This window comes from Pongo abelii, chromosome 5 (genome assembly GCF_028885655.2).
Source record: "Pongo abelii isolate AG06213 chromosome 5, NHGRI_mPonAbe1-v2.0_pri, whole genome shotgun sequence".
Classification (NCBI taxonomy): Eukaryota; Metazoa; Chordata; class Mammalia; order Primates; family Hominidae; genus Pongo; species Pongo abelii.
The window spans coordinates 33,201,241-33,224,624 of record NC_071990.2 but is presented as its reverse complement, the minus strand read 5'-3'; the positions used below and the strand labels follow the sequence as shown (position 1 = coordinate 33,224,624).

At 47.6% G+C, this 23,384-nt stretch overlaps 1 protein-coding gene and 1 long non-coding RNA gene across 10 annotated transcripts in view; one reads left to right on the top strand and one right to left on the bottom strand.

Moving 5' to 3' along the window:
- Positions 1 to 10,578: 10,578 nt before the first annotated feature.
- Positions 10,579 to 23,249, bottom strand: BRD2 (bromodomain containing 2). 7 transcript variants are annotated; one of them, XM_063725203.1, is made up of 14 exons: positions 22,504 to 22,598; positions 21,063 to 21,109; positions 18,932 to 20,264; positions 17,098 to 17,401; positions 16,350 to 16,487; positions 15,699 to 15,837; positions 15,404 to 15,618; positions 14,932 to 15,306; positions 14,292 to 14,420; positions 13,857 to 14,105; positions 13,474 to 13,736; positions 11,750 to 12,054; positions 11,422 to 11,544; positions 10,579 to 11,304 (listed from the first exon to the last, which is right to left on the bottom strand). In XM_063725203.1, the coding sequence occupies exons 3-14, from the start codon at positions 18,958 to 18,960 to the stop codon at positions 11,168 to 11,170; spliced, it is 2,406 nt and encodes an 801-aa protein (XP_063581273.1). In that variant the 5' UTR covers positions 18,961 to 20,264; positions 21,063 to 21,109; positions 22,504 to 22,598; the 3' UTR covers positions 10,579 to 11,167. The 7 variants fall into 7 exon arrangements, with proteins under 7 accessions (XP_063581273.1, XP_002809175.1, XP_054413348.1 ...); XM_002809129.5 differs by lacking the exons at positions 21,063 to 21,109; positions 22,504 to 22,598 and adding an exon at positions 22,800 to 23,249; XM_054557373.2 differs by lacking the exon at positions 21,063 to 21,109 and having other exon boundaries at positions 22,504 to 22,631.
- LOC129059918 (uncharacterized) overlaps positions 21,049 to 23,384 on the top strand; it is a 26,520-nt gene continuing 24,184 nt past the window's right edge. For all 3 annotated transcript variants that reach the window (XR_010140481.1, XR_008526126.2, XR_008526125.2), the window contains exon 1: positions 21,049 to 21,324. This is a non-coding gene — a long non-coding RNA (uncharacterized LOC129059918). The remainder of the gene's footprint in view (positions 21,325 to 23,384) is intronic.

Below are 23,384 nucleotides of genomic sequence, written 5' to 3'. Positions count from 1 at the left end.
GATTGGAAGAATCAATATGAAAAATGACCATACTGCCCAAAGCAATCTACAGGTTCAATGCAATTCCTATCAAAATATCAGCATCATTTTTCACAGAATTAGAAAAAGCAATCCTAAAATTTATATGGAACAACAACAACAAAAAAAAGCCTGGATAGATAAAGCAATCCTAACAAAAAGAATAAATCTGGAGGCATCACATTACCCAACTTCAAATTACACTACAAGGCCAGAGTAACCGAAACAGCATGGTACCAGTATAAAAGTACACAAGTAGACCAATGGAACAGAATAGAGAACCCAGAAATAAAGCCAAATACCTACAACCAACTAATCTTCAACGAAGCAGACAAAACAATACACTGAAGAAAGGACACCCTATTCAATAGATGGTGCTGGGAAAATTGGATTGACACAGGTAGAAGAACAAAACTAGGGCCGGGCACGGTGGCTCACGCCTGTAATCCCAGCACTTTGGGAGGCTGAGGTGGGTGGATCACGAGGTCAGGAGTTTGAGATCAGCCTGGACAATATAGTGAAACCCTGCCGCTACTTAAAAAATACAAGAATTTGCCGGGCATGGTGGTGTGTGCCTGTAGTCCCGGCTACTTGGGATGCTGAAGCAGAAGAATCACTTGAACCCGGGAGGTGGAGGTTGCAGTGAGCCGAGACCGCGCCATTACACTCCAACCTGGGTGACAAACAAGACTCCATCTCAAAAAATAATAAATAAATAAATAAAATAAAATGAAACTAGATCCCTGTTTCTCAACATATACGAAAATTAACTCAAGATAGATTAAAGACTTAAATCTAAGACCTGTGATCATAAAAATTCTGGAAGAAACCTTGGAAAAACTTTTATGAATATTGGCCTAGGCAAAGAATTTATGAATAGGACCTCAAAAACAAATCCAACAGAAACAAAAATAAATAAATAGGACCTACCCAATTAAACTAAAAAGCTTCTGCACAGCAGAGGAAATAATCAAGAGTTAAACAGACAACCACAGAATGGGAGAAAATATTTGCAAATATCTGACAAAGGACTAATCTCCAGAATCTAGAAAGAGCTCAAACAAATGAGCAAAAAAAAAAAAAAAGAAAAAAAGAAAAACCAAATAAATAATCCCATTAAAAAGTGAGCAAACGACATTGACAGACATTTCTCAAAAGAAGATATACAAATGTCCAGAAACATATAAAAATGTTCAACATCACTATCATCAGGGAAATGCAATTTTTTTTTTTTTTTTGAGACAGAGTTTCGCTCTTGTTGCCCAGGCTGGAGTGCAATGGCATGATCCTGGCTCACTGCAACCTCCACCTCCTGGGTTCAAGTGGTTCTCCTGCCTCAGCCTCCCGAGTAGCTGGGATTATAGGCATGTGCCACCACACCCAGCTAATTTTGTATTTTTGGTAGAGAGGGGTTTCTCCATGTTGGTCAGCCTGGTCTCAAACTCCCACCTCAGCCTCCCAAAGTGCTGGGATTACAGGCGAGAGCCATCGTGCCCAGCCCGGAAATGCAAATTAAAACCACAATTAGATACTACCTTATCCCAGCCAGTATCATTGATATTAAAAAGTCAAAAAGCAATAGATGTTGGCAAGGATGCAGTGAAAAGGGGTAGCTTATACATTGCTGGTGGGAATGTAAATTAGTATAACCTCTGTGGAAAACACTATGGAGATTTCTCAAAGAACTAAAAGTAGATCTACCATTTGATCTAGCAATCCCACTCCTGGGTATCTACCCAAAAGAAAAGAAGTCATTATATCAAAAAGACACAGAATTCACAATCGCAGAGGTATGGAATCAACCTAAGTGCCCATAAACTGATGAGTGGATAAGAAAATGTGATGTGTATATACCATGAAATTGTACTCATCCATAAAAAAGAATGAAATAATATATTTTCCAGCAACTTGGATGGAACTGGACCATTTTCCTAAGTGAAGTAACTCAGGAACAGAAAACCAAGTACTACGTGTTCTCATTGTTAAAGAAAAAAAAACTTAGACGAATGAAATTCAACAGAGTTTAATTGAGCAAAGAACAATTTGTGAACTGGGGATCCTTCTGAGCCAGAGTAGGCTGAGGGACTCCAGAACAGCCAAGTGGTGGAATATTTATGAACAGAAAAAGTAAAGTGACGTACAGAAAACAGACGTGAGGTACAGAAACAGCCGGATTGGTTACAGCTTGGCAATTGCCTTATTTGAACACAGTTTGAACAGTTGATCACCTTTGATTGGCCAAAACTCAGTGATTGGCACTAGAGTAGGTTTCAGTCTGATTACACATCTAGTTAGGTTTCAGTTTACTATATATGGAGAAACCTTTAGGCTGAACTTAAAACATGTAAGGAAGCAGCTTTAGGCTAAACCTAATTTAACACTCACTTGTAAGTAGGAGCTAAGCTATGGGCATGCAAAGCCATACAGAGTAGTATAAGGGACATTGGAGACTCAGAAGTGGGGAGTGGGGTGTGGGGTGAGGGATGAAAAATTATTTACTGAGTACAATATACACTATTGGGTAATGGGTACACTAAAAGCCCAGACTTCACCGCTATACAATTCATCCATGTAAATAAAAGCCACCTGTACTCCTAAAGCTATTGAAATAAAAATAATAAAAATAAAATTCTAGGCTGGGCCTGGTGGCTCGTGCCTGTAATCCCAGCACTTTGGGAGGCCGAGGCGGGTGGATCGCTTGAGGCCAGGAGTTTGAGACCAGCCTGGCCAACATGGCGAAAACCTGTCTCTACTAAAAATACAAAAATTAGCCCAGCATGGTGGCAGGTGCCTGTAATCCCAGCTACTTGGGAGGCTGAGGCAGGAGAATTGCTTGAACCCAGGAGGTGGAGGTTGCAGTGAGCCGAGATCATGCCAGTGCACTCCAGCCTAGGTGACAGAGCGAGACTCTGTCTCAAAATAAATAAATAAATAAATAAATAAATAAATAAATAAATAAAATAAAGTTCTAAAAAGATTGAGGTGTGTGTGTGACTGTGTGTATGCGTGTGCATGCGTGTGTGTGTGTGTTCATCTCTAGCCTCATTCTTTAGCTCAGGTTGGTGGAGTTAACAATATCTGGAAGTTTTTGCCAAGTTTTACTTCTGAATTCCTTGTTTGCTTATATCTAGAATATAACTAGAAATGTTTGGTATGTAAAGATATAAACTTTGAAATTAGCCTTATCTTGTCTTACTAGGTCTGTGATCTTATGCATGTTAACTTAGAGTTTCCTCCTCTCTAAAATAAAAATAATAATATATATGTGGTAGGAATGTCATGTGGACCAAAAAAGATAACTATGAAAAGTGCCCATCAATATACACCTGGCAGATAGCAACGGCTCAGTAAGTGTCAGTTCCCTTTCCTTGGCTTTCTCCTTCTCTCTCAGTTTCCCCAGACTCAGAGGAAAAGAAGATTCTTTCTGTTTTGTTTTCTACCTGACTCTAAAGTTCAAGACAGATGCTTTTGATACCCCCTGCAGTAACATCAGCCACCTTCCCCCCAGTCACAGAACTGCTTTCTGAGGTAGCTTTTCAACCCCAAGCTGCTCCCTCAGTTGTTCATCATTCTCTCCTTCCCTCAATTTTTGTCTCTTGCATTACTCCCTGGCCAAATGATTGGTTAAATAGTTGTGGGGCTCTGTAGGGTCTATTTGCAAGACCAAAGGCAGTGATAGAAGGACATGAGATCACTGGGAATCAGCCTGAATAGCAGAGATGGATTTAAGAACAGTAAATCAGTGGGTTGTGTCATTGTGGTTGGAAACAGGTCCAGAACAGAATGCAGAATTTTAAGAGGAAGTCTAAGCACAGTGTCATAGCCAGTTTCAGCACCAGGTCACAGACCAGACACCAGGGAATTGGGGGCCAAGTAAGGAAAGTTCCTTACAGAGGGCAGGGTGTGCAACCTGAAGCTTGACACAGCAATCAAAGGGCACAGAGATTGGGCAGCGCTAGTGCTTTCTTAAATCAAGAATACAGAACAATATGTCATGGTAACCATGGATCTAGAAGAACAAGCACCATTTTATTTTGCATCAGAAAGAATGAAGTTTCACTCTGACAGGGATGCAGGACTGCTTGGCCCTTGTAATATCATTTTGTAACTTTTCAGCTTCCACTTACCCGGGGTTCCTTAAGAGTTAAAAGAATATAAGCAAACTTAGAAAACCTTGAGAACTGCTTTAAAACAATTATTTTTGGGTGGGGCATAGTGGCTCATGCCTGTAATCCCAGCATTTGGGGAGGCAGTGGCCGGTGGATCGGATCACTTGAGATCAGAAGTTCGAGACCAGACTGGCCAACATGGGGAAACCCCATCTCTACTAAACATACAAAAATTATCTGGGTGTGGTGGTGCACACCTGCAGTCCCCAGCTACTTGGGAGGCTGAGGCACGAGAACTGCTTGAACCTGGGAGGCAGAGGTTGCAGTGAGCCAAGATTGTGCCACTGTACTCAAGCCTGGGCTACAGAGAAAGACTCTGTCTTAAAAAAAAATTGTTTTTGAGAGAGAGGAGAAAATGGATAGATGAAACTGAAAATGTCTCTCTCTTTTTTTTTTTGCAGGAACTCTGGGTGAGAAACAAAACCATGCAGGAGGACAAGGTAATAACTGTCTTTCTTGGAAGAACTGTCATTGTCTCTACAACCTGCCTTCATAGAGAAGCCAGTTCCAATACATCTCCTGCAGGGGCAGAAGAGGGGAAAGTATTCATCAATTAACCAGTATTAACTTCTCATAGTCTCAGCAATTAGAATACCAACTGACTCCATGAGGTCTGACAGTGGCAGCTAATAGAAGAACTGCTCTTTTTTTGTTTGTCAAACACCAGCAAAAATGCTTATCGCTGGAGAATAAATCCCTTTTCTCCTTCAACCTCAAATCAAACATTAGCTTGTCTGACAAAATGAGCAATGTCCTCATTTGGCAAAGAGATGTAAGAAATATTTTATTATGTAGAAATATTCACTTACTGTACAAGGACACAAAAATACTTGAAGTTTGGGGTTGGTTGGAAAGCTTGGCAAGGATGATGAGTTCCTCTTACTCACATGAGAGGCTATTCTTATTTTGACCTCCTTAGTTGAGGTGAGGCCTCACTGCAAGTGACAGGCCTGATAACCCAGGAATGGAGGTCTTCACTGGTGTGGTGGGGATAGGGCAGGGCATGAAGGGAGAAGTGAGTTATGGGCCCTGAAACAACACAGTATAGCTGAAAGACATGGACTAGCGACAGAGTTGTGTGAGAGTCCAGGCTGATGAGGGGCACTGAGAGAAGGGACAGAGGAAGGCTCAACAGACCTCAATGGCTGAACAGGGAGTTGGGGGAGAATAAGGGGAAGAAACTAGGCAGCTATGGAACTGTTACTAAATGTCTGTTTCCTCATGTATAAAATGGTGATGAGTACCTAGCTCTTGGGATTATTATGAAGACTAAATTGCACAAGTGCTCATAAGTGTCTGGTACATAGTAAGCTCTATATAAGTGCGTGTTCCTTATAGCAGGGGTCCCCCAACCTCTGGGCCACTGACCACTACCAGTCCATGGCCTGATAGGAACTGGGGTGCACAGCAGGAGGTGAGCAGCAAGCAAGCTCTGCCTCTTGTCAGATCAGCAGCGGCATTAGATTCTCACAGGACTACAAACCCTATTGTGAACTGAGCATGTGAGGGAAGGTTGCACACTCCTTTTGAGAATCTAATGCCTGGTGATCTGAAGTGGAACAGTTTGATCTGGAAACCATTCTCCCCGCCTCCGTCCATAGAAAAGTTGTCTTCCACAAAACCAGTCCTTGGTGCCAAAAAGGCTAGGGACTGCTGACTTAGAGAACTCACTGCGAGGGACATGTTTGGGGAGAAAGGTAGAATCTTTTCTAAAAATGTTGTGTGCATGAGCTTATGGGACCTTGCCATTAGACATTGCATTAGGCACTTGGAACTTTGACTCAAGGTTTGATATGGGGGCAGTTTCCCCCATGCTGTTCTCATGATAGTGAGTTCTCACGAGATCTGATGGTTTTATAAGGGGCTTCCCCACTTCACTTTGGCACTCATTCTCCTGCCACCCTGTGAAGAGATGTCTTCCGCCATGATTGTAAGTTTCCTGAGGCCTCCCCAGCCATGCAGAACTGTGAGTCAATTAAACCTCTTTCCTTTATAAATCACCTAGTCTCAGGTATTTCCTCATAGCAGTGTGAGAATGGACTAATATAAGGTCTAAACAGAGACACAGATTTTATGGGTGGGAGTTGCCTCCAGAGGAATGGGTAAACTTGCTTAAAAATACTGTGCAAATAAAAAGAGGACAAAGGAAGGTGTCATAAGGGACAATATATTATGGGAGGTGGAGGCAGAGACTTTAAAGAAGCAGACTAAGAAATGGCTGTCTGAAAAGTATGAGAGCTAGGAACAAGTGGTGTCAAGTCAAAGAAGCCAGGAGATGCAGGCTGCGGTGGCTCATGCCTGTAATCCCAGCTACTCAGGAGGCTGAGGCAAGAGCATTACTTGAGCCCGGAAGGTCGAAGCTACAGTGAGCTATGATCACACCACTGCACTCCAGCCTGGGTGACAGAAATCCTCTTTCTTAAAAATAAATAAATAAATAAATATAAAATAAAATGTTAGGGAAGCCCCATAGGATGCTTCAGAGGTAAAGGGAGATAAGGACTAAAAAGGCCTAATCTCCTTCTTTTGTGACCTTCTGGGTGATAAAAATGAAGCCTCACATTTTAAGAGTTGAAGTATAGGAAAGTAAGAAGGGAAGAACCACCTAACATGGGGGGCAGGACACAAAAATGACAACAGGTTCAGGAGGCAATCTTGGGTAACATGCCCAACAGGTGGCGCCAAATACCCTCAGTGGCAGTCTACAAGAGCCTCAGAACCCCTGCCCCTTCGGCAAGCCTCGCTAGAGGGAGCTCCATTCAAATCTGCCAGTCAGCCAGGTGGCACTCCTTTAGTCAACAAAATATCAAGCTTCCACTATTGGAAAGCTCTGTGCTAGGGACTCTGAGAGCTGTATGTCTGCAAGTGCACGTGTGCTCTGCTGTTCCTTTAATGTGTGGAGACAAGAACCTTTTGAGAATAATTCCCATCTATTTTATCTCCTACATAGCTCTCAAATCTATCTACATTTCTTCATCTACATTGCCGCCTCTCTCTTCTACACCACTATTCTCACTGGCTGGGATTAACTGCCGCAATTGCTTTCTAAACTATCTACTCTCAACACCTCACCAACCCTAACATGATTGTCCCTAGTGCAATTTCCTTAAAGCATGTCTATCTCCTAGCTCCCTACTGGCCCACAGCACTGGAAGTCTAGTGCAGTAGTTATAAATGTGGACCCTGAAGCCAGATCGCCTAGTTTCAAAACCCACCTCCAGTGCTCACTGACAATGTGGTGATGTTGGGCAAATTGACTAATCTCTCTGTGCCTCATTTCTTCATCTGTTAAATGCAGACAAGATGTACCTCACAGGATTATAGTGAGGACCAAATGAGTTTACAGGGTAAGTTTTTATTTAGCACAGTGCATAGGACACAGTAAGTGCTCAATAAATGTTAGCTATTAGTCTTTGATATGTAAATTCAAGTCCTTATCGTAGGTGAAATGCTCTCCTTGATTTAGCTTCCCTACTTTCTGGCCTTATCTGGAAGCACTCACCTTCGTCCTTGCTGCTTCAGCATCACCTAGTTACCTTCTCAGTTGCTGTTTCTTCTGCTGGCAATGTTCACTACTCCCTGCTCCCACCCATCCACCCCTTACAAACAGGAAGGAACTCATCGTTTTGAGATATCTGAATAGCTCTCAGATTAGACCAGAGAACCCTCTTTTCTAAATTCTTGCTAGAACTCTGCACATTGTCCTGTTAGAATTACTTATTTTTGTTAAAAATCGTGTGACTAGTTGTCTAATGCTGTCCCTTTCCCCGATCCTAGAATATAAATTGAGAGCAAGAAGCTGTCGTCTCATTCAGTGCTGGAGACCAGCTAGTGGGATTTTGCGAGTATCTTTAGGGTGATGATCCAGGAAAAAATGCAATCATGGTGACAACACATTAGTTCCATGCTACCATTTCCACATCTCCTTCCCAGCTCTCCATTACAGCCACTCTCTAATTGCTCAGGAAAATCGTCCTCCAGTCTTGCAACTAAGCCCCAGAGTTAACACCAGTCAGCTCTGGTCCTTGTCCTGGGAGTCCTTCATGCTGGTCACTCATGGAAGCAGGGCCTTCCAATTAAGGTAGTCCCGAGTGAACCTAAGAGCAGGACTTTGGGGAAGGTTCCAGGCAGGCTGGAACTGGGGTCCACATATGGGTGCACAATAAGGATAGTCTGTGAAGACCAAGTCATGCCTATATCTTGGATTCAATCAGTATAATCACCACACCACGATGGTTAATAATTGCACTCTATTTGTGCTAAGCAAACTCCATAAGACCTTGTCTTATCTTCACCTTATACCCTCTGGCTTGGCAATGTCCAGGTCTATGGGCCTAACAGTTTGCTGAAAAGGCAATCAAGGGAACTCAATAAATATGTGACTGAGTAAATAAGACCGACTCTTACCTTCCCCCACACCCCAACAAAAGGCTTCCTATGGATGCAATAAAAGGGAGTAAATGGCAGCATGAGGGGAGAGGGAAAAAACAGCAGCAATAGAACCTATGATTCCAAGAGCTGAGAGGAGCATAGGGGGAAATAATGCCCACAGGACTCCACTAGTCCCTTGAGTTGTGCTGGAGACTGCTCTTTTGGAATGAAGTCCTTTGGCAACCAAGATGGAACTCAACCAATCTCCTGAAACAATTACAATCCCTAAGTGAGACAGGCTTGAAATAAGTTCAAACTAAAGTCAATTAAGAGACTAGTCCAATTGGTTTAAGGCAGGTCTGAAGCCCCTGTGTCAGCCAGGCCTTCTCTCTCTTAAAGCACTTAGGGCGGTCTGGGTTCCATTGATAGGGAATTAAGTACTAAGGGGCCTCCAATGTCAGGTTGAAACTTTTATTTTTCTGAACTACAGAAAACAAACCTTAAAAGTACATGAGCAGAAGGGGCTGCAGTCGGACAAAATATTTTGTCCCAAAACTAATCCAACTCAGTCCTTAAATTCCCTCTGAAATGAGATGTAGTCCTTGACATAGACATGCACTTAGCTTAGATCTATTTACTCCAATTTTCAGAACTTTGTAATTTGTATCTCATCACCTATTGCCCAATGCATCTCTATTAACCTTACGAATCCTCAACATGTTATTCTCAAAAGGGGACCAGAGCTCAAAGGGAGCTCAAGAGCTTTCACTGGTGCACACAAGTTAGCAAGAAAGCCAAAACAAGGGTTTGTTTCCCACTAAAACTAAGTGCTTGGCAAACAGTAGCAGGTGGCTCACAAACCTAATATTTTATTACCATATCCTGAGCTTTTGAAAATTGTTGCTCAAGCCCCAGTTTAGTCGGAATTCCTGAAGAGGGTTGAGCATCACTAGTAAAATTTATTGCTTCCAAAATCCACCCTACACTTGGTTTGTGGTGTCATTTATAGCAGAATAAACCATTTGCTTTACTACATTCCTGATTCTAATTTCCACGTCTCTATTCAGGTTTCCTACTATGGTACACTATACTAAGCAAATGTCTCAGTTTTCCAGTATTAGAGCCCCAAATTCCAGAATGCACACATCCCAACCCCCTAAACTTTTTATACAACCCTTCTCTCCCCTTAGCAAGACAAGGGGGTACGCAGAAAGTTTTGTGATTTAATCGTTGGAATACTCTTTAGTATTCTACCAATAAACTATCTGTAAATTTACGTATGTGTGACCATGGCAGCAAAATTTAACGTTTAACAATGAAGTAGGCCCAATTTTTTTTCTTTTTTTGAGACGGAGTCACTCTATCACCCAGGCTGGAGTGCAGTGGCACGATCTCGGCTCACTGAACTCTGCCTCCCGGGTTCACGCTGTTCTCCTGCCTCAGCCTCCTGAGTAGCTGGGACTACATGTACCCGCCACCGCGCCCAGGTAATTTTTTGTATTTTTAGTAGAGACAGGGTTTCACTGTGGTCTCGATCTCCTGACCTCGTGATCCGCCCGCCTTGGCCTCCCAAAGTGCTGGGATTACAGGCCAATTGCCTTTTAAAAGGCAATAAACTCAATGCATAAAGTACTTACGTTTGGCTATCTCCCACCCCTTTCTCACATCTTAAGTCTGCTCAGGAGAATTTTCACACATCCAGTGCCACAAGGAAAAACCTAAAGCCTACCTCAAAATTGAGTTCTTGGTTAAAGCATGAATGAGCCGCAGAACTATTTTTCATTTAAACGAGCAAATTGTAGACCTAGATTACTTCTGAGGACTCAGTTTACAGAAGTCAAATAGATTTACTTTATTAAAAACACAGCAAAAGCCTACTGGTTTAAAAATTGACAATCTAATTATAGGGTAGCTATTGCCTTTTCTCACTGCAGTAATATTTTCCTCAAAATTATCAAGACAATTCTTACGATGTTCCTTTTGAAACACTACAAAAGCAAATATTAAGGTAACTCAAAACTTGAATAATATTTTCTTTATTTACAAGTTAGAATCAACAAAGACAGTCCAGGGGACCAAATGGGGAGATGACTGAAACCCCCAGGGCCCCAAATGGAGCGGAAGGAAAAAGGGAAAAGAGTAGAAAAAAAAAGTCAACGTAAAAAAAGAGCTCCCCCTTCTTCCCTCCCCATGGAGGCTGAGGGGACCACGGCCCCACCCTCCCCCCAGCCTTACCTAGCTTAAAATAAATTAGAACAAACAATCTCAAAACAGGGCCCTTAGAAGTGAATATGGCAGCTATGGCCTCAGGTAACTCCCGATCAGGGCTTTGCACACTCCCACCCTTGCCCTGCCCCATTTTGAATGGGGGCTCTGTGTCCAAGAGATCACTCCCCAATGGGGCTAGGAATTCAATGTCATTTTGTCCATGTCCCTCCTTCAGTAAATGTCCCTGCATCCCTCCCCCACTGTAGAGCCAGCTCTCCTAGAGGGGGGCAGGGGGGGGTGAGATGAAGAAGTGTCACAGCAAAGGGGGAAGGGGCAGGTGGGGCAGGGTGGTCTAGGGGTCCGGTCCTGCGGAGCCTTCCTGCCCCATCTGGCCTGGCCCCTTAGCCTGAGTCTGAATCACTGGTGTCTGAAGACGACGACGATGAAGAGGAGGAGCTGGAATCTGAGCTGGAGCTGGAAGCGCTAAGGCGTGACACTGCTACTTGCTGTGCAGAGGATGACTCTGTTTTCTCACTCGCTGCAGAACAAATTCGAAAATTAAAGACATTCAAGTCTGAATCTTCATTTGTCAATAAAAGACAGTCAAGAAAGCAGGATACAGTCAATCTGTAGTGGCCTTTAAGTATATACTCACCTTTCTTGGGGGGCTTTTTAGTAGAATTGAGCTGTCCGCTAACATCTTGTAACCGCTTTTCTAATTCCCGCTTTTTCTCCAAAGCCAGCTCCTCCTTTGTCTTTCCCACAGGCTTCTTAATGGCTAATGAAAGAAATTTACCAGGATACATTAAGATTGCCCGAAGCATCTTATTATGGGACCCTAAGTTCCCAAGTTCCTTTCTTGAACGTCAGGAGCCAACCAACACATCCCATTATCCTAGGAGCTGACAATCCTGAATGCGAACAGACCCCATCTTTCCTGAACTGTCCTCAGAACAATGAGATGAACCTCATTTCATACGTACTGTAGGGCTTCCGGGGTTTCTTACGTAGGCAGGAAAGGACATAGCGCTCAAGCTCTCTAAGTGTGGATGGCTTGAGTGTTTCAAAATCAATCTCAATCTCTTCTGGGTTTGAATCACGTAAAGAGGGCTCCCTGGCTTGGATTATATGCACAACTCGGCCCAGCTTCTCCCCAGGTAATTTGTTGATGTCCAGGCTCAGCTGCCGCTTCTCGTCGTAACTCATGGGCCTGCTCTCTTCCTCCTCCTCTGAATCATAACCTGTAGGCAGGGCAGGTGGAGCTGTCTTTGTGGCCTTTTTGGGGAGCCTATGGGCAAAAAGAGTTGTCAGCAAAAGAAGCTTCATTAACCTCTCCCAGTATGTTCCCACTGTTTTAATTCAGTGATCCTATTTCCTGCCCAGAGTGGAGCTTCTGTTTTTCCATTCAATGGCCAAGTCAGAGGTGGGCTACGGGGACACTGTATAGTGAAACAGAGCATTTTATTTGGTTGTTTGCACTATGCTCTTGACTGTAAGTGGGCAATAACATGTCTTTAAAAAGGCAATGTACGTACATACCTTAATGAAAAAATAGTACTAAAAATGTGACACAAAAACATGTTGGAAAAACAGTGTTGAAAGACTTGCTCCATACAGGGTTGTCACAAATCTTCAATTAAAAAAAAAGTAGTATCTAAAAAAACTCCATATGAAGTGAAGCACAATAAAACAAGGTATACCTGTTTAGGTATACTGGCATGGGTCTTTCTGCTCCCTAAAACACTACACCAAACTACACCATCAGCCGGGTGCAGTGGCTCACATTTGTAATCCCAGCACTTTGGGAGGCCAAGGCGGGCAGATCACTTGAGGTCAGGAGTTCAAGACCAGCCTGCCCAACATGACGAAACCCCGTCTCCATTAAAACTACAAAAATTACCTGCACACTAAAAATAAAAAATTAGCTGGGTGTGGTGGCGCATGCCTGTAATCCTGGCTACTTGGGAGGCTGAGGCAGGAGAATCACTTGAACCCGAGAAGTGGAGGTTGCAGTGGGCCGAGATCATGCCACTGCACTCCAGCCTGGAGTCTTTAAAAAAAAAAAAAAAAACAAACCACAAACTACTACGCCATGAAAAACAAGTCTAGACTCATTGATTTACAGCAACAGGCAAACTATATGGCCCAAGGAACAAATCTGATCTGCCACTTGTCTTTGCAAATAAAGTCTTATTGGAATACAGCCATCTTCATGTTTCTAGTTTATGGCTACTTTGAGTTCACTGTCAGAGTAGCTGTGAAACACCCTGACTCCCAAAGCCAGCGGACCCAACCCCCAGACCAGTACCAGTCCGTGGCCTGTTACTGGACCACGCAGGAGGTGAACAGCCGGCATGTGGGCATCACTGCCTGTCAGATCAGCAGAAACATTAGATTCTCCTAAGAGCATGAACTCTACTGAAGTGCACGTGGTAGATATCCAGGCTGCATGCTCCTTATGGGAATCCAATGGCCCAATGATCTGAGGTGGAACAGTTTCATCCCAAAAACCATCCCCTCAAACCTGTCTGTGGTAGAATCTGTCTTCCACGAAACTGGTCCCTGGTACCAAAAAGGTTGGGGACCACTGCTCAAAGCCTATTGTATCTGTTAACTGGCCATTTAGAAATATCTTTGCAAAGAGAGATGGCATCCCCCAGAGAGACAGAAATAGCCAAACTAGTCTCTGCTTCCTACTCTAACTCACTTGGTGCCACTTCCTCCAGAAGGTCCAAAGCCAGAAGGGCCTAAAGCAGCACTGCCACCCCCACTGCCACTTGCTTTCTTGGACTTCTTAGGTTGAGGTGGGCGGGGTGCCCGAGGACCCTTGTCATCTTCATTGGCCCCAGCTCGGCCTCGATGCTTCTCTGCCTTCCGTTTCTTCTTTTTCTCTTTTTTCTCTCTTTTCCTCTTGGGCTTGGATATTGGACCCTGGGACAGAGCAGCCAGTTGTTCATGTACTGCCCGAAGCTAAAGGAAAAAAAACATGAAGTGGAAAAAGTAAATAAAGATAAAATAACAAAAAGAAAAAATGAGGACAAAGGGCATGAACCTCTTACCCAGTAAAAACTTTAAAGAGTGACAAAATACCTGTTCCTGTAGTTCTGCTAAGCGATGAGCCCTTTCTTCCTCTGAGTCTGAGCTTTCACTCTCTTCTTCTTCCTCCTCGTCCTCCTCATCTTCCTCCTCTTCCTCAGAGGAGCTCTCACTGCTACTTTCCTCACTGGAGGACTCTGAAGACGATTTGGCCAAGCCAGGGGGCATGGCAGTAGAGACTGGTAAAGGCCCTGGTTCTAGTGGTTCATCTGGCATCTTGGCATAACGGAACTCAAATACATCCTAGAAAGAGACACAAACTCAAAACTATGCTGATAAACAGTGCCCTGCATACCCAGCCACCAAGTGATATAGCTCCAATTTATAACTGTACAGAACAGTGAGACCTGCATGTTGAGGCTATGCAGCACAGATGACAAAATAACTCCCCATACCATTTATTTTTCAAACTCCAACCTTTCCACTCACCTGTAGCTTTCGTGCCATTGCCACAACATCGTGATCTGGGGGATTGTACTTATAGCAGTTGGAGAACATAAGCCGTACATCAGCAGCAAACTCCTGTGCATCCCGGTAATCACGGTTCTCCATCTTCCGCTGCAGAAGGAGGCAGCATCAGAAGCTGCACAGGCAGGAAGACTCACCTTTCCCTGCCAACCCCAGACACCACAAGAAGAGCCCTCTCTTGAGAGCACAGTGGGGATGACCTTAAGGATCTGTGCCCTGGGGTTCAAGTTTGAAGTCAAAGGAATTTGGGTGGGTTGAAGAAATATTTATGTCTAGAAAAAGAAATCATTTCTAAGTGACAGAGAAGTGGCCTATGACTGTCTTTCCACCCCATAATTTCCTTAACCCAACACTGCCACAACATTAGTACTTAATTATAGACAGTCAGTATTGTTCTCAAGACAAAGAAACCCCACCCTACTGTTTCAAACTCCAGGAAATACAAATTCTCAAACACCAGACCTTCTGTTCCACTATTATTTTATAAAAGTAAAATGCCAAGAACCAAAGACTGCTGTGTGTCCACATAAGGAGACTTATTGTTTTGCACCTAGGCTCCCATCACTGCCTGAGCATCCCATCTGCCCCATGCAGTGGGTACCTTGACAGTGCTGAGGTCCATGGGGTGCTTAATGATATCATGGTAGTCATGCAGGCCAAGTGCAGAAGCATCCACTGGTTTATAGAAAGGCCAAGCATAGGCAGCATGCTTCTTAGAGAGTAACTCCTTCAAAATGCCATTGCAATGTTTTAACTGTTCTGAAAGCTTTCCTTTCTTAGAGCTCTGGTGTTGTTGCTGAGAGTCAGGCAAGTCTTTGCGTGGGGGCTTGATGGGGCGACCACTCTCTCTACGCATAGGGGGAAGCCGTGCTGCCTTAGGCTCAAGACTCCCAGGAGGGCTAGCTGGAGAACCAGGAGCCAGGATGGCTGTAGGTGTAGGGGTGGTAGTATCTGCTTTCCGCTTTACGCCTTTTTTCTGCAGAAAGAAACAAAATAGGGAACCTATCACTCCAAGCCCACCTTACTTAAGACCCTTGCCTCCCTGCTGCCCAGAGGAAATCCACAGATCATACCTTGGCAAGGGGCTGGGCTGGAGGAGCTGCAGTAACAGCAAGGAGCGGGGGTCCAGCAGAGTGCAGGGACTTGAGAAGTGGAGAGGAAATGACTGATGGGTGGGGAATGTTGAGGACAGTGGTAGGTATCTCAGGTGGAGGAGTATACAGGGCTGTGTGTGACACAGAAGAGACGGCAGGCACCTGATGGGCACTGGTAACACTGCCCTGGAGCGCTAGAAAAAAGGAAAAAAGTGTAGTTTGATTCTCTTTCCCATTTTTAGTTGTCCATTTGCAAAACTCCCACTCTTCCTACCTGCCAACTTGGCCCCCTTCTTGTGGCTGTTCTTAGGGATGGTCACCACCAGCTCTTGTTCTTCTTGTGGCATTGATGCAACCTTCTGTAGGAAGATCTTTTCCAGCGTTTGTGCCATTAGGACAATATCATCAGTGGGCTATAAGAACACACACAGCAATAAAGAAAGTTCAAAAATGCCAAAAGAAGATAGATACACACCATCTTTCTCAGAGGCATTCAGGCCCTAGGCCATTACCATACCCCCACAAGTCATCTTGTCATCCAATCTTAAATAAAATTTCCTACTCCAGGCCACTACTAATTTCCACTTCCTCCTAACCCTGTCTCCCAAAATCCGAAAGAAGAAAAAACTTGAGAGCTGACAAGAAAACAGATCCCTGGTCTACTCAGGTCTCTGGTGCTTTCTAAGAAACAGGACCACCACCACCCCCAAGTATGAAGTGTTCTAAATAACCTTGAACTGGAGCTCTGAAGTCACATCACTGTGTTCAATAGTACCATCTAGAGTCAGGTTTTTAAGACTCCGACTACCCTACCCGGATAACACCTTCAGTAGCAAAGGATTTAAACTTTATGTAGACAATATCCAGCAATAATAGAAGTTACTATTTCTCCCCACCTACTAAATGAACACACAGAAAAACTCACCTTGTTGTAAATGTAACAGTTGGTGAACATGGTATTAAAATCTTGCATACACTCTGAGGCAGCCCAATAATAATTGTTCTCAAGTCTCCTCTTAATAGTACCCATGTCCATAGGCTGTTTTATAATTTTGTGATAATCCTAAATAAAGAAATGTTAGGTCAGAACCACAGAAAAATAAATGCTTACAGGGAGACTACCGATCCCCAACTCACACACACACACATACACCCCCTATGCATCAAAGGAATAGTTACTTAAACTGCGGCCCCAGTTAAACTGTGGGACAAAATAAGTAAATAAATAAAAAAGATTCTTGACATCCACAGGGAGGCCCCCTGCTGCCTTTCTCTAACCACCCACCTCCCACCCACTCTGGAAACTTCCCATCCTGTGACATTACCTCCGGGGCTGGCTATCCATGGGCTGCATGAGGGAAAGGAAGAAGCTAAGAATTTTGGCCACCGTGGTCCTCTCCCAACCCGAGGTGGGAATCTGTAAAATGGAGCCAGGGCACAAAAGTTAAGGAAGGACACATGGAGGGCACAAGGAAAGATGCCAAGATAAGTTACAGCAAGCGGTCGGATCAATCACAAAGGACCAAGATATCCAGAAATCTGGTAGCTAACTGCCCTACCGGGGAGAAATGGGAACTCCCTAGGGGCCGCAGCATCTACACTAGGCAGACCACCCCCATTCACACGCATTCTTGCTCATCCCATACCTCCCGGGCTCCAATGTCTCTACTCACCGGTAGACCCAGTTTGACAGCATCCACAGGCTGCCGGAATGGCCATGCGAACTGATGTTTCCACAGAGCCTTCATCACTACCTTGTGTAGGTATTGCAGCTGGTTGGTAACTCGTCCTGGCTTTTTGGGATTGGACACCTCCGGGGGTGGTGGGTTGGCAGGAGTCAGTTGCAAAGCAGGCACCGAAGCCATTGTGGGGCTCTCAAATCCCTCATACAAGAGAGAGGGTTTTCGAATCCTTTTCCCTGGTGCTGCTGCTTCTGGGCCCAGCCCCAGCAACCCTGCATTCCCTTCCCCAGGGAGCCTGTAAAGATGAGAAACAAAATTAGGGCAATATCGTCCAAATCAGGAAAAAGTGCATCTGCACAATGGTCTGATGAATCCAGGTGCTGGCCCTAGTGAGGTGGTTAAGCTTATGCCAAGTGCTTCTTAAGCAGAAACAATATCCAAACAATCTGTGGAGCTTTTATTGCTGGCCCCGCCTTCCTTTTATTAATATTTTTAGTATACTATCTAGATCCCACCTTCTAAAGTCTGATGGGCTCTATCTGTTCTTTTTCATATTTTAAAAAACTCCAAAATTGTTTCTGACAAGGCACGACATTTCAGAACTACAGCCCTATGGGGATGGGGCTTAAGCAAAATGAGTGGAGTTAAAAAACTCAAACCCCAAGCTTCCTCCTCACTAGGGGTTTGGTGGTTGCCATGGTGGTTGAGCGCTGGTAAAGGGGAAGAGAACAAATTATGGATATAAAAAATTCCATAAAATGCTGATAAGACACAGAATAATCCACCTAGATAGAAGAGAGAGCACCATCTTCCACAAGGTCTGGGTAGTTCACACCACAACAGAACATAGACTAGAAACCCAGAGGCATAACCACACCAACTTAAAAACAAATTCAGACAAGAACTTGTCAGACTTCACAGCCCGAAACTACCAGGCCCCCAAAATTATTCGCACCAAATCAAAGTCTCCTCACTCCAAGGAAGTCAAAAAGCCGTACAAAATAGTCAAGGTCACCAAGTGATAGCCCTCTTCCACCCACCCACTACACAACACGATTCCACTACCAGTTCCCCCTGTAGCACCAACTCCGGACACCAAACGCTAACAGTGGTTCATTTACAGTCCCTCTGGTGCTCCTCCGATCAGTGTTTCCTACCACCTAAGAATTAAGACATCATATGGGAATCTCATTGTTTACATCGCAGACTAGGAACCTTAGCTCTACCCTCCTGCCCTGAATCAAACTCTTAATGTTAGGAAAAAAAATTCCTCCACCAACAAACAACACACACAACCAACCCACCCACCCAAAGAAAGCAAAAGATTTAATGACATGCCCTGGGCATTAGGAACCTGCAGACTTGGGAGAGTGATCGCTTTACCCTTCTCTGGGAATCCCCGTTGACAGTCCCTTAAGCACTCCGTCACCATGGCAACCCTACAGGGCGCTAGAGGTGGCCGTGAATCCCCCCTAAAAGGCTGACAAACCGCCGCTAGACACCAGACCCACCAAACGCCAGACCTACTGTCCACCCTCACTACACTCCACCGTCAAACTAGCTCTGCCTGACTCGGTTAAGACTGGGCCACGGCGGCATTAATAGTGCATAAACTGACAACCTGTATTCCCCTCCATGCGCAGTAGCCGGGCCGCCACCACCGTTCCAAAACCGTCGCTCAATCCCCTCCGCGCGGCCGAGTCAACAGCTGCGCCGCAAAACAGCAGCGCGCCGGGGCCGCTCCGTACTCCTAACACGGCGCCCCACACCCCTGCGCCGCCGCCCCGCAACATCCCCTTCCCACACGCGGCTCGCGGAAACGTACTTATTGTGCGGAGTGACGTTTTGCAGCATCTTGACCGCAGAGAACCGGCGCTGCCCTCAGCCGCGGAAAGTCCGGGTGGCCTCGGTTCCCCTCACCGCCCGGTCCAGCATAACCCGGTAAGTTGGGGGGAGGCCGTTCCTCTTGGGCCTCCAGGCGACAAACCCCCTGCCTGGCCGGCACAAAAGCAGTCTCTTTGGGGCCTCTCGGAGAGCTCCGGGCAGCTTGGCGCGCTCTGCAGACGGCGGACAGCAAGAAAATGGCGGCGGCCTCAGCTGAGGCGGGCGACTAAGGAGGGACTGACTCTTCAAAAGACGGTCCCCGATCTCAGACACCGTCGTCAATATAGCCCGCTGTTGGTCTGCAGGGATCCCCTCTTCTTGTCGGGACCCTACGGGGCCGACGAGGTCCCGTTTCGATCTCGGATGGAGGCGGATGAACACGAAAAGTGGTTTAGGGAGCCGCCGCCTCCATCTTTGAAATCCTCTTGAGGGCGGAGTAGAGGGGGTGGACAGACTCCGAGGACTGGGCGGGGCCCAAAAAAGGGGAGCTTCAGGGGCTTCTATGGGGTCTGTACTGTCCGCTGGGACCAGTCATAGGCCGGGACGAAGGCCATTTCCAAGCGGATGGAGGTGGATTGTAATGGCGGCCCCGGACGACTCGAAGGCTCTGTATCGGTAGGCAGAATCCTCCAGCTCGTTCTAGAGGCCGCTCCACTCCAGCGCGAAATGGCGCCGCCGAGCCCCGCGCCAGCCCTTTATATATAGGCGGGGAGGAGGAGCTTCGCCGCTCATGCGCGCCACCCTGCTTGAGATTTTCCCCACCCCCTCCGCGCTCGCGCGCTCGCTCACGCGGGCGAAGAAGCTGAGTCGAAGGGGAAGGAACACCTCTCCGCGGGAGCTTTTTCTATTGGCCAGCCGCAACGATGACGTCATAAACTTCATTTCCAAGGTGTCAGTCACCAGACAGAAGAGTGCCGCACAGACCCACAGGGAAGTGGCAACCCGCCACATCTCCAAGCCAATTGGCTGAGCTGTGGTCCGCCGACTCCAGGGAAAGAGGGTGGTTGGAAGGGGTGCGGAAGCCATCGCCCCAGAGCCTCCAGCACTCTCTCCTCGCCTCCCCTTCCAACAAAGTCTTCCCAGGCTTCCATGCACAGCGCAACTGGAGACTGCCAAGCTCGAGCAGGTCGTGCCATTCGTAGCTCCTCCATTGGCCAGAGCAGGGAAACGGGAGGGGTCGCGTGGGCGTAGCCTGTCTGAGCCCGCCAGGGGTGTGGCCGCAAGACGCCCGGCGGGTGGTGGTTCTCGGCGGTAAGGCAGCTGCAGCGAAGAATCTGAAACGAGGAAGAAGACGCCATCTTAGAAGCCGCGGCCTGCTCCTCTATGGCGAACAGCTACAGGCTTCAGAACGGCGATGACGGGATCTAACGTTCCCATGCCCCACAGTCTAAAACACAGTCTTGCCAGAGTCTTAAAATACTCCACTCCCTCCCTCAAGCCAAACGATGGAAAGACAAGAGCAAAACATTATTTACTACTGTTTAGTCCCAAAGACCACAAAAGCTAAAATACGTCTCCCAAATTTGCACGTCCAAGCACCTTTCTAATCCCTCCCCACTCACACCTACAGTTACCAGTACATTTCTGCTCGTTCGAAAAAACCTCGGCAACCCTAAAGTGGGATTAAAATCTCCAAACGCATCCATCTACCCTATACAATGCAACACACCTCACCTCTTCCTCAAACTCCATTCCGGCGTCCGGCTCAGAGCAGAAAAAACAAGTCCTGGGAGGGATGACAAGGGAAAAACCCTCCCCCTCCAGGCGAGCTCGGACCTTTCCCCCCACACGCCACATCACCCCCAAGGGCAGACCCCTATCCGCCTCTTAGGGGCCCTCCGCCACGGGGGCGAAAGAACCCCCCCGCCCCCCCACCAGGGTCCGGAGTCCTCCCCACGGAGCGGCTGGTCCATCGGTCAGCGCCAGGGAGGAGGGCGAGCGGAGGAGGCGGCGGCTGCGGCTCAGACTAGCCCTCCCCCTCCTCCCCTCCTCCCCTCCCCCCGGCCGTCCGCCTCCGAGGAGGGGCAGGAGCCATTTTGGGAGCTCAGTTTCGCCCCCTCCCCCCAACTTACTCTTAAGTCTTCCTCTTAACTTGGTTATCTAAATAAGGGTGCAGACTCTGTGAATCAACCAGAGCCCAGAGTCAGGATCTCCAGAGCATCTCTGGGGCCGCCCCCGCCCCCTTACAAGAGAGTGAAAGGATTTCCCCCACCCGAGAAAACCTTGGCTTTGGCGGGGCGTCCCCTCCCCCGTTTCCCCTTTCTTCGCTACCAGGAAGAAAACAAACGTGTACGTATCTGGGAAAAGTAATCAACGTAGGTGAACAAATACACGGTAAGATTCCCTCTCCCCCGGGAAGAGTTCGTAAGGGTCTAGGTCCTTGAGCTGCAACCACGCCACCCTCCCTCCTCTGCAGTAGCCCTTCAACTCCAACCTCGGTTACTGCGTCTAAAATGGCCGCCAATCTCCTGTCTTCTGACCCCCCGAGTAGGGCAAACCCCGGGAGGGCGGGGAGAAATGAGCATCGAGAGAGCAGAGTCCCCTTCCCCCAGCCAGGGATCAGGCCCTGGCCCCCAAGTACAAGCGGCCCCGTTTGGGTGGCTGCAGCAGGGAGGGCAATGACACAGCAACTTTGCAGAGGCCTTTTCCCCTCCCCCTAGTGGCCCAACCTCCCAAATCTGCTTTTCTCCACCGGGGCTCTGCAGGCCAGGACAGAGGCCCATCAGGGGGCCGGCCATGGAATAAAAACTTAGGAGGCTGAGAAAATACTAGGCCTTAGAAAAAGGGCAGCCAGACGTTGCTCTCGTTTATTCCCTGCATTCCGGAAAATCACTGCCTCCCGATCCTCTATTCTCCCTTCCCCCACATGAGTCACCAGGGAGGCTACTGCTACTCAGTAATTTGGGAAAGTAACTCTTTCCTCCTTTCCGTTCCCTCCCCCGCAGTACACAAGGAGAGAACTGTTCAGGACTGGGGGAGGGGACGAGGGAGGCGATGGAAGAGGCCACCCTGGAGAAACCCGAAACCTTGGGAGTCGTGAAATCATTCCAGGTCCCGAGCCTCCCTCGCATCTCAGACCATGCTGTCTAGACCCCCTACTGCCAGCACCCACCTTGGGCGTGGTTTCTGTTCCTAAGCAGACCTCAAGCTTTCAGCTTGTAAGCCCCCCAGCCTGAAGTACACACGTGCTCAGTAAAGACCCTACGGGGGCAAAAGGCCCCACAGGCCATGTCCACGTGAATGCACACAAATTCAGTAAGCGACTCGAAGCGTAACCTCCAGCCTGCGGTGTGACGACTGGAGCTCCCCTACCGCGGACACAAAGGGCGCACAGCAATGCTCCCTCCAGAGGCTCTGGGGAGAAAGGAAATTGGCGCCTGGGAACAACCTCAGTTCACAACATGGGTGGCCAACTCCTAAAGCATTCATGTCCACGGGTAGGGGCCACAGCCACCACTCCTCAGCCCACCGCCAGGTCACCCCTCCCTCGGCCGCCGATAGATCCCTCCTCACCTGGCTCCCGGCTGCTGTACCCCCAGGGGACGAATGGAATGGGGGGGCCACACCGCCCCCTAACCCCTTTGCCCTCCAATTGGTATGGAGGCATGAGGCTGGCCATTCCCCTCCCCCCGCCGTGGCCCTCTCCCGCTCGCCCCCCCTCCACGCTCCCATTGGCTGTAAAAGGTTTGAAGGACAAATCTTCCCACTCTCAGTATTCTTTTCTGAACCCCAAGAATCCCCCTCCCGGACTCCCCACCATTGGTTAAGCACTTGACTGACATCTCCGCCCCACAAGGGCCCCTTCTCACCTGGATCCTAAAGCCTTCCAGGGGGCCTCCAAAGTTGCCCTCGGCTTGGTACGGGGTATGTAATCCGGGGTGTCAACCCCCCCGGAAAACGAAGCAGTGTTGGGGGAGGGGGCGTAGCCCCCAGCCCCTCCCTTCCCGAACGGGCTGGGGGGTGGGGAGACCATCGAGGCCGCGCGGCCACGTCAGCAGCACCCAGATTGGCTGACCGGGGTCACGTGCCCGCTTCCCCCCCCCTTCCCCCACCCACGAGGACCAGCTTTCCGAACGTTCCTGGGGGTTGCGCAAGGGGCCAAGGGGGCCGCATGGCCCAGGCCTATGTCCCGAAACCCAGAGCGCTATAATGCTGCTGTTTATCCATATCCCCAGCTTCTTATCCCGCAGTCCTCGACTCTGTCCCCCCCACTCGCCTCTCCATACGGGTTCAGCATGGCTGCCGCAGACCAGGAATACGCACAGCGCAGGCGCAAGGGTGCGCCCTGACTCGGGGAGGGGGAAGGGGGGGGCCAGAGGCTGCGGGGAGAGCCGTAGTGCGCAGGCGTCCGGGCCGGAACCGCACCTCCGGCGGCTGGGCTTGGAGGGCGCGCA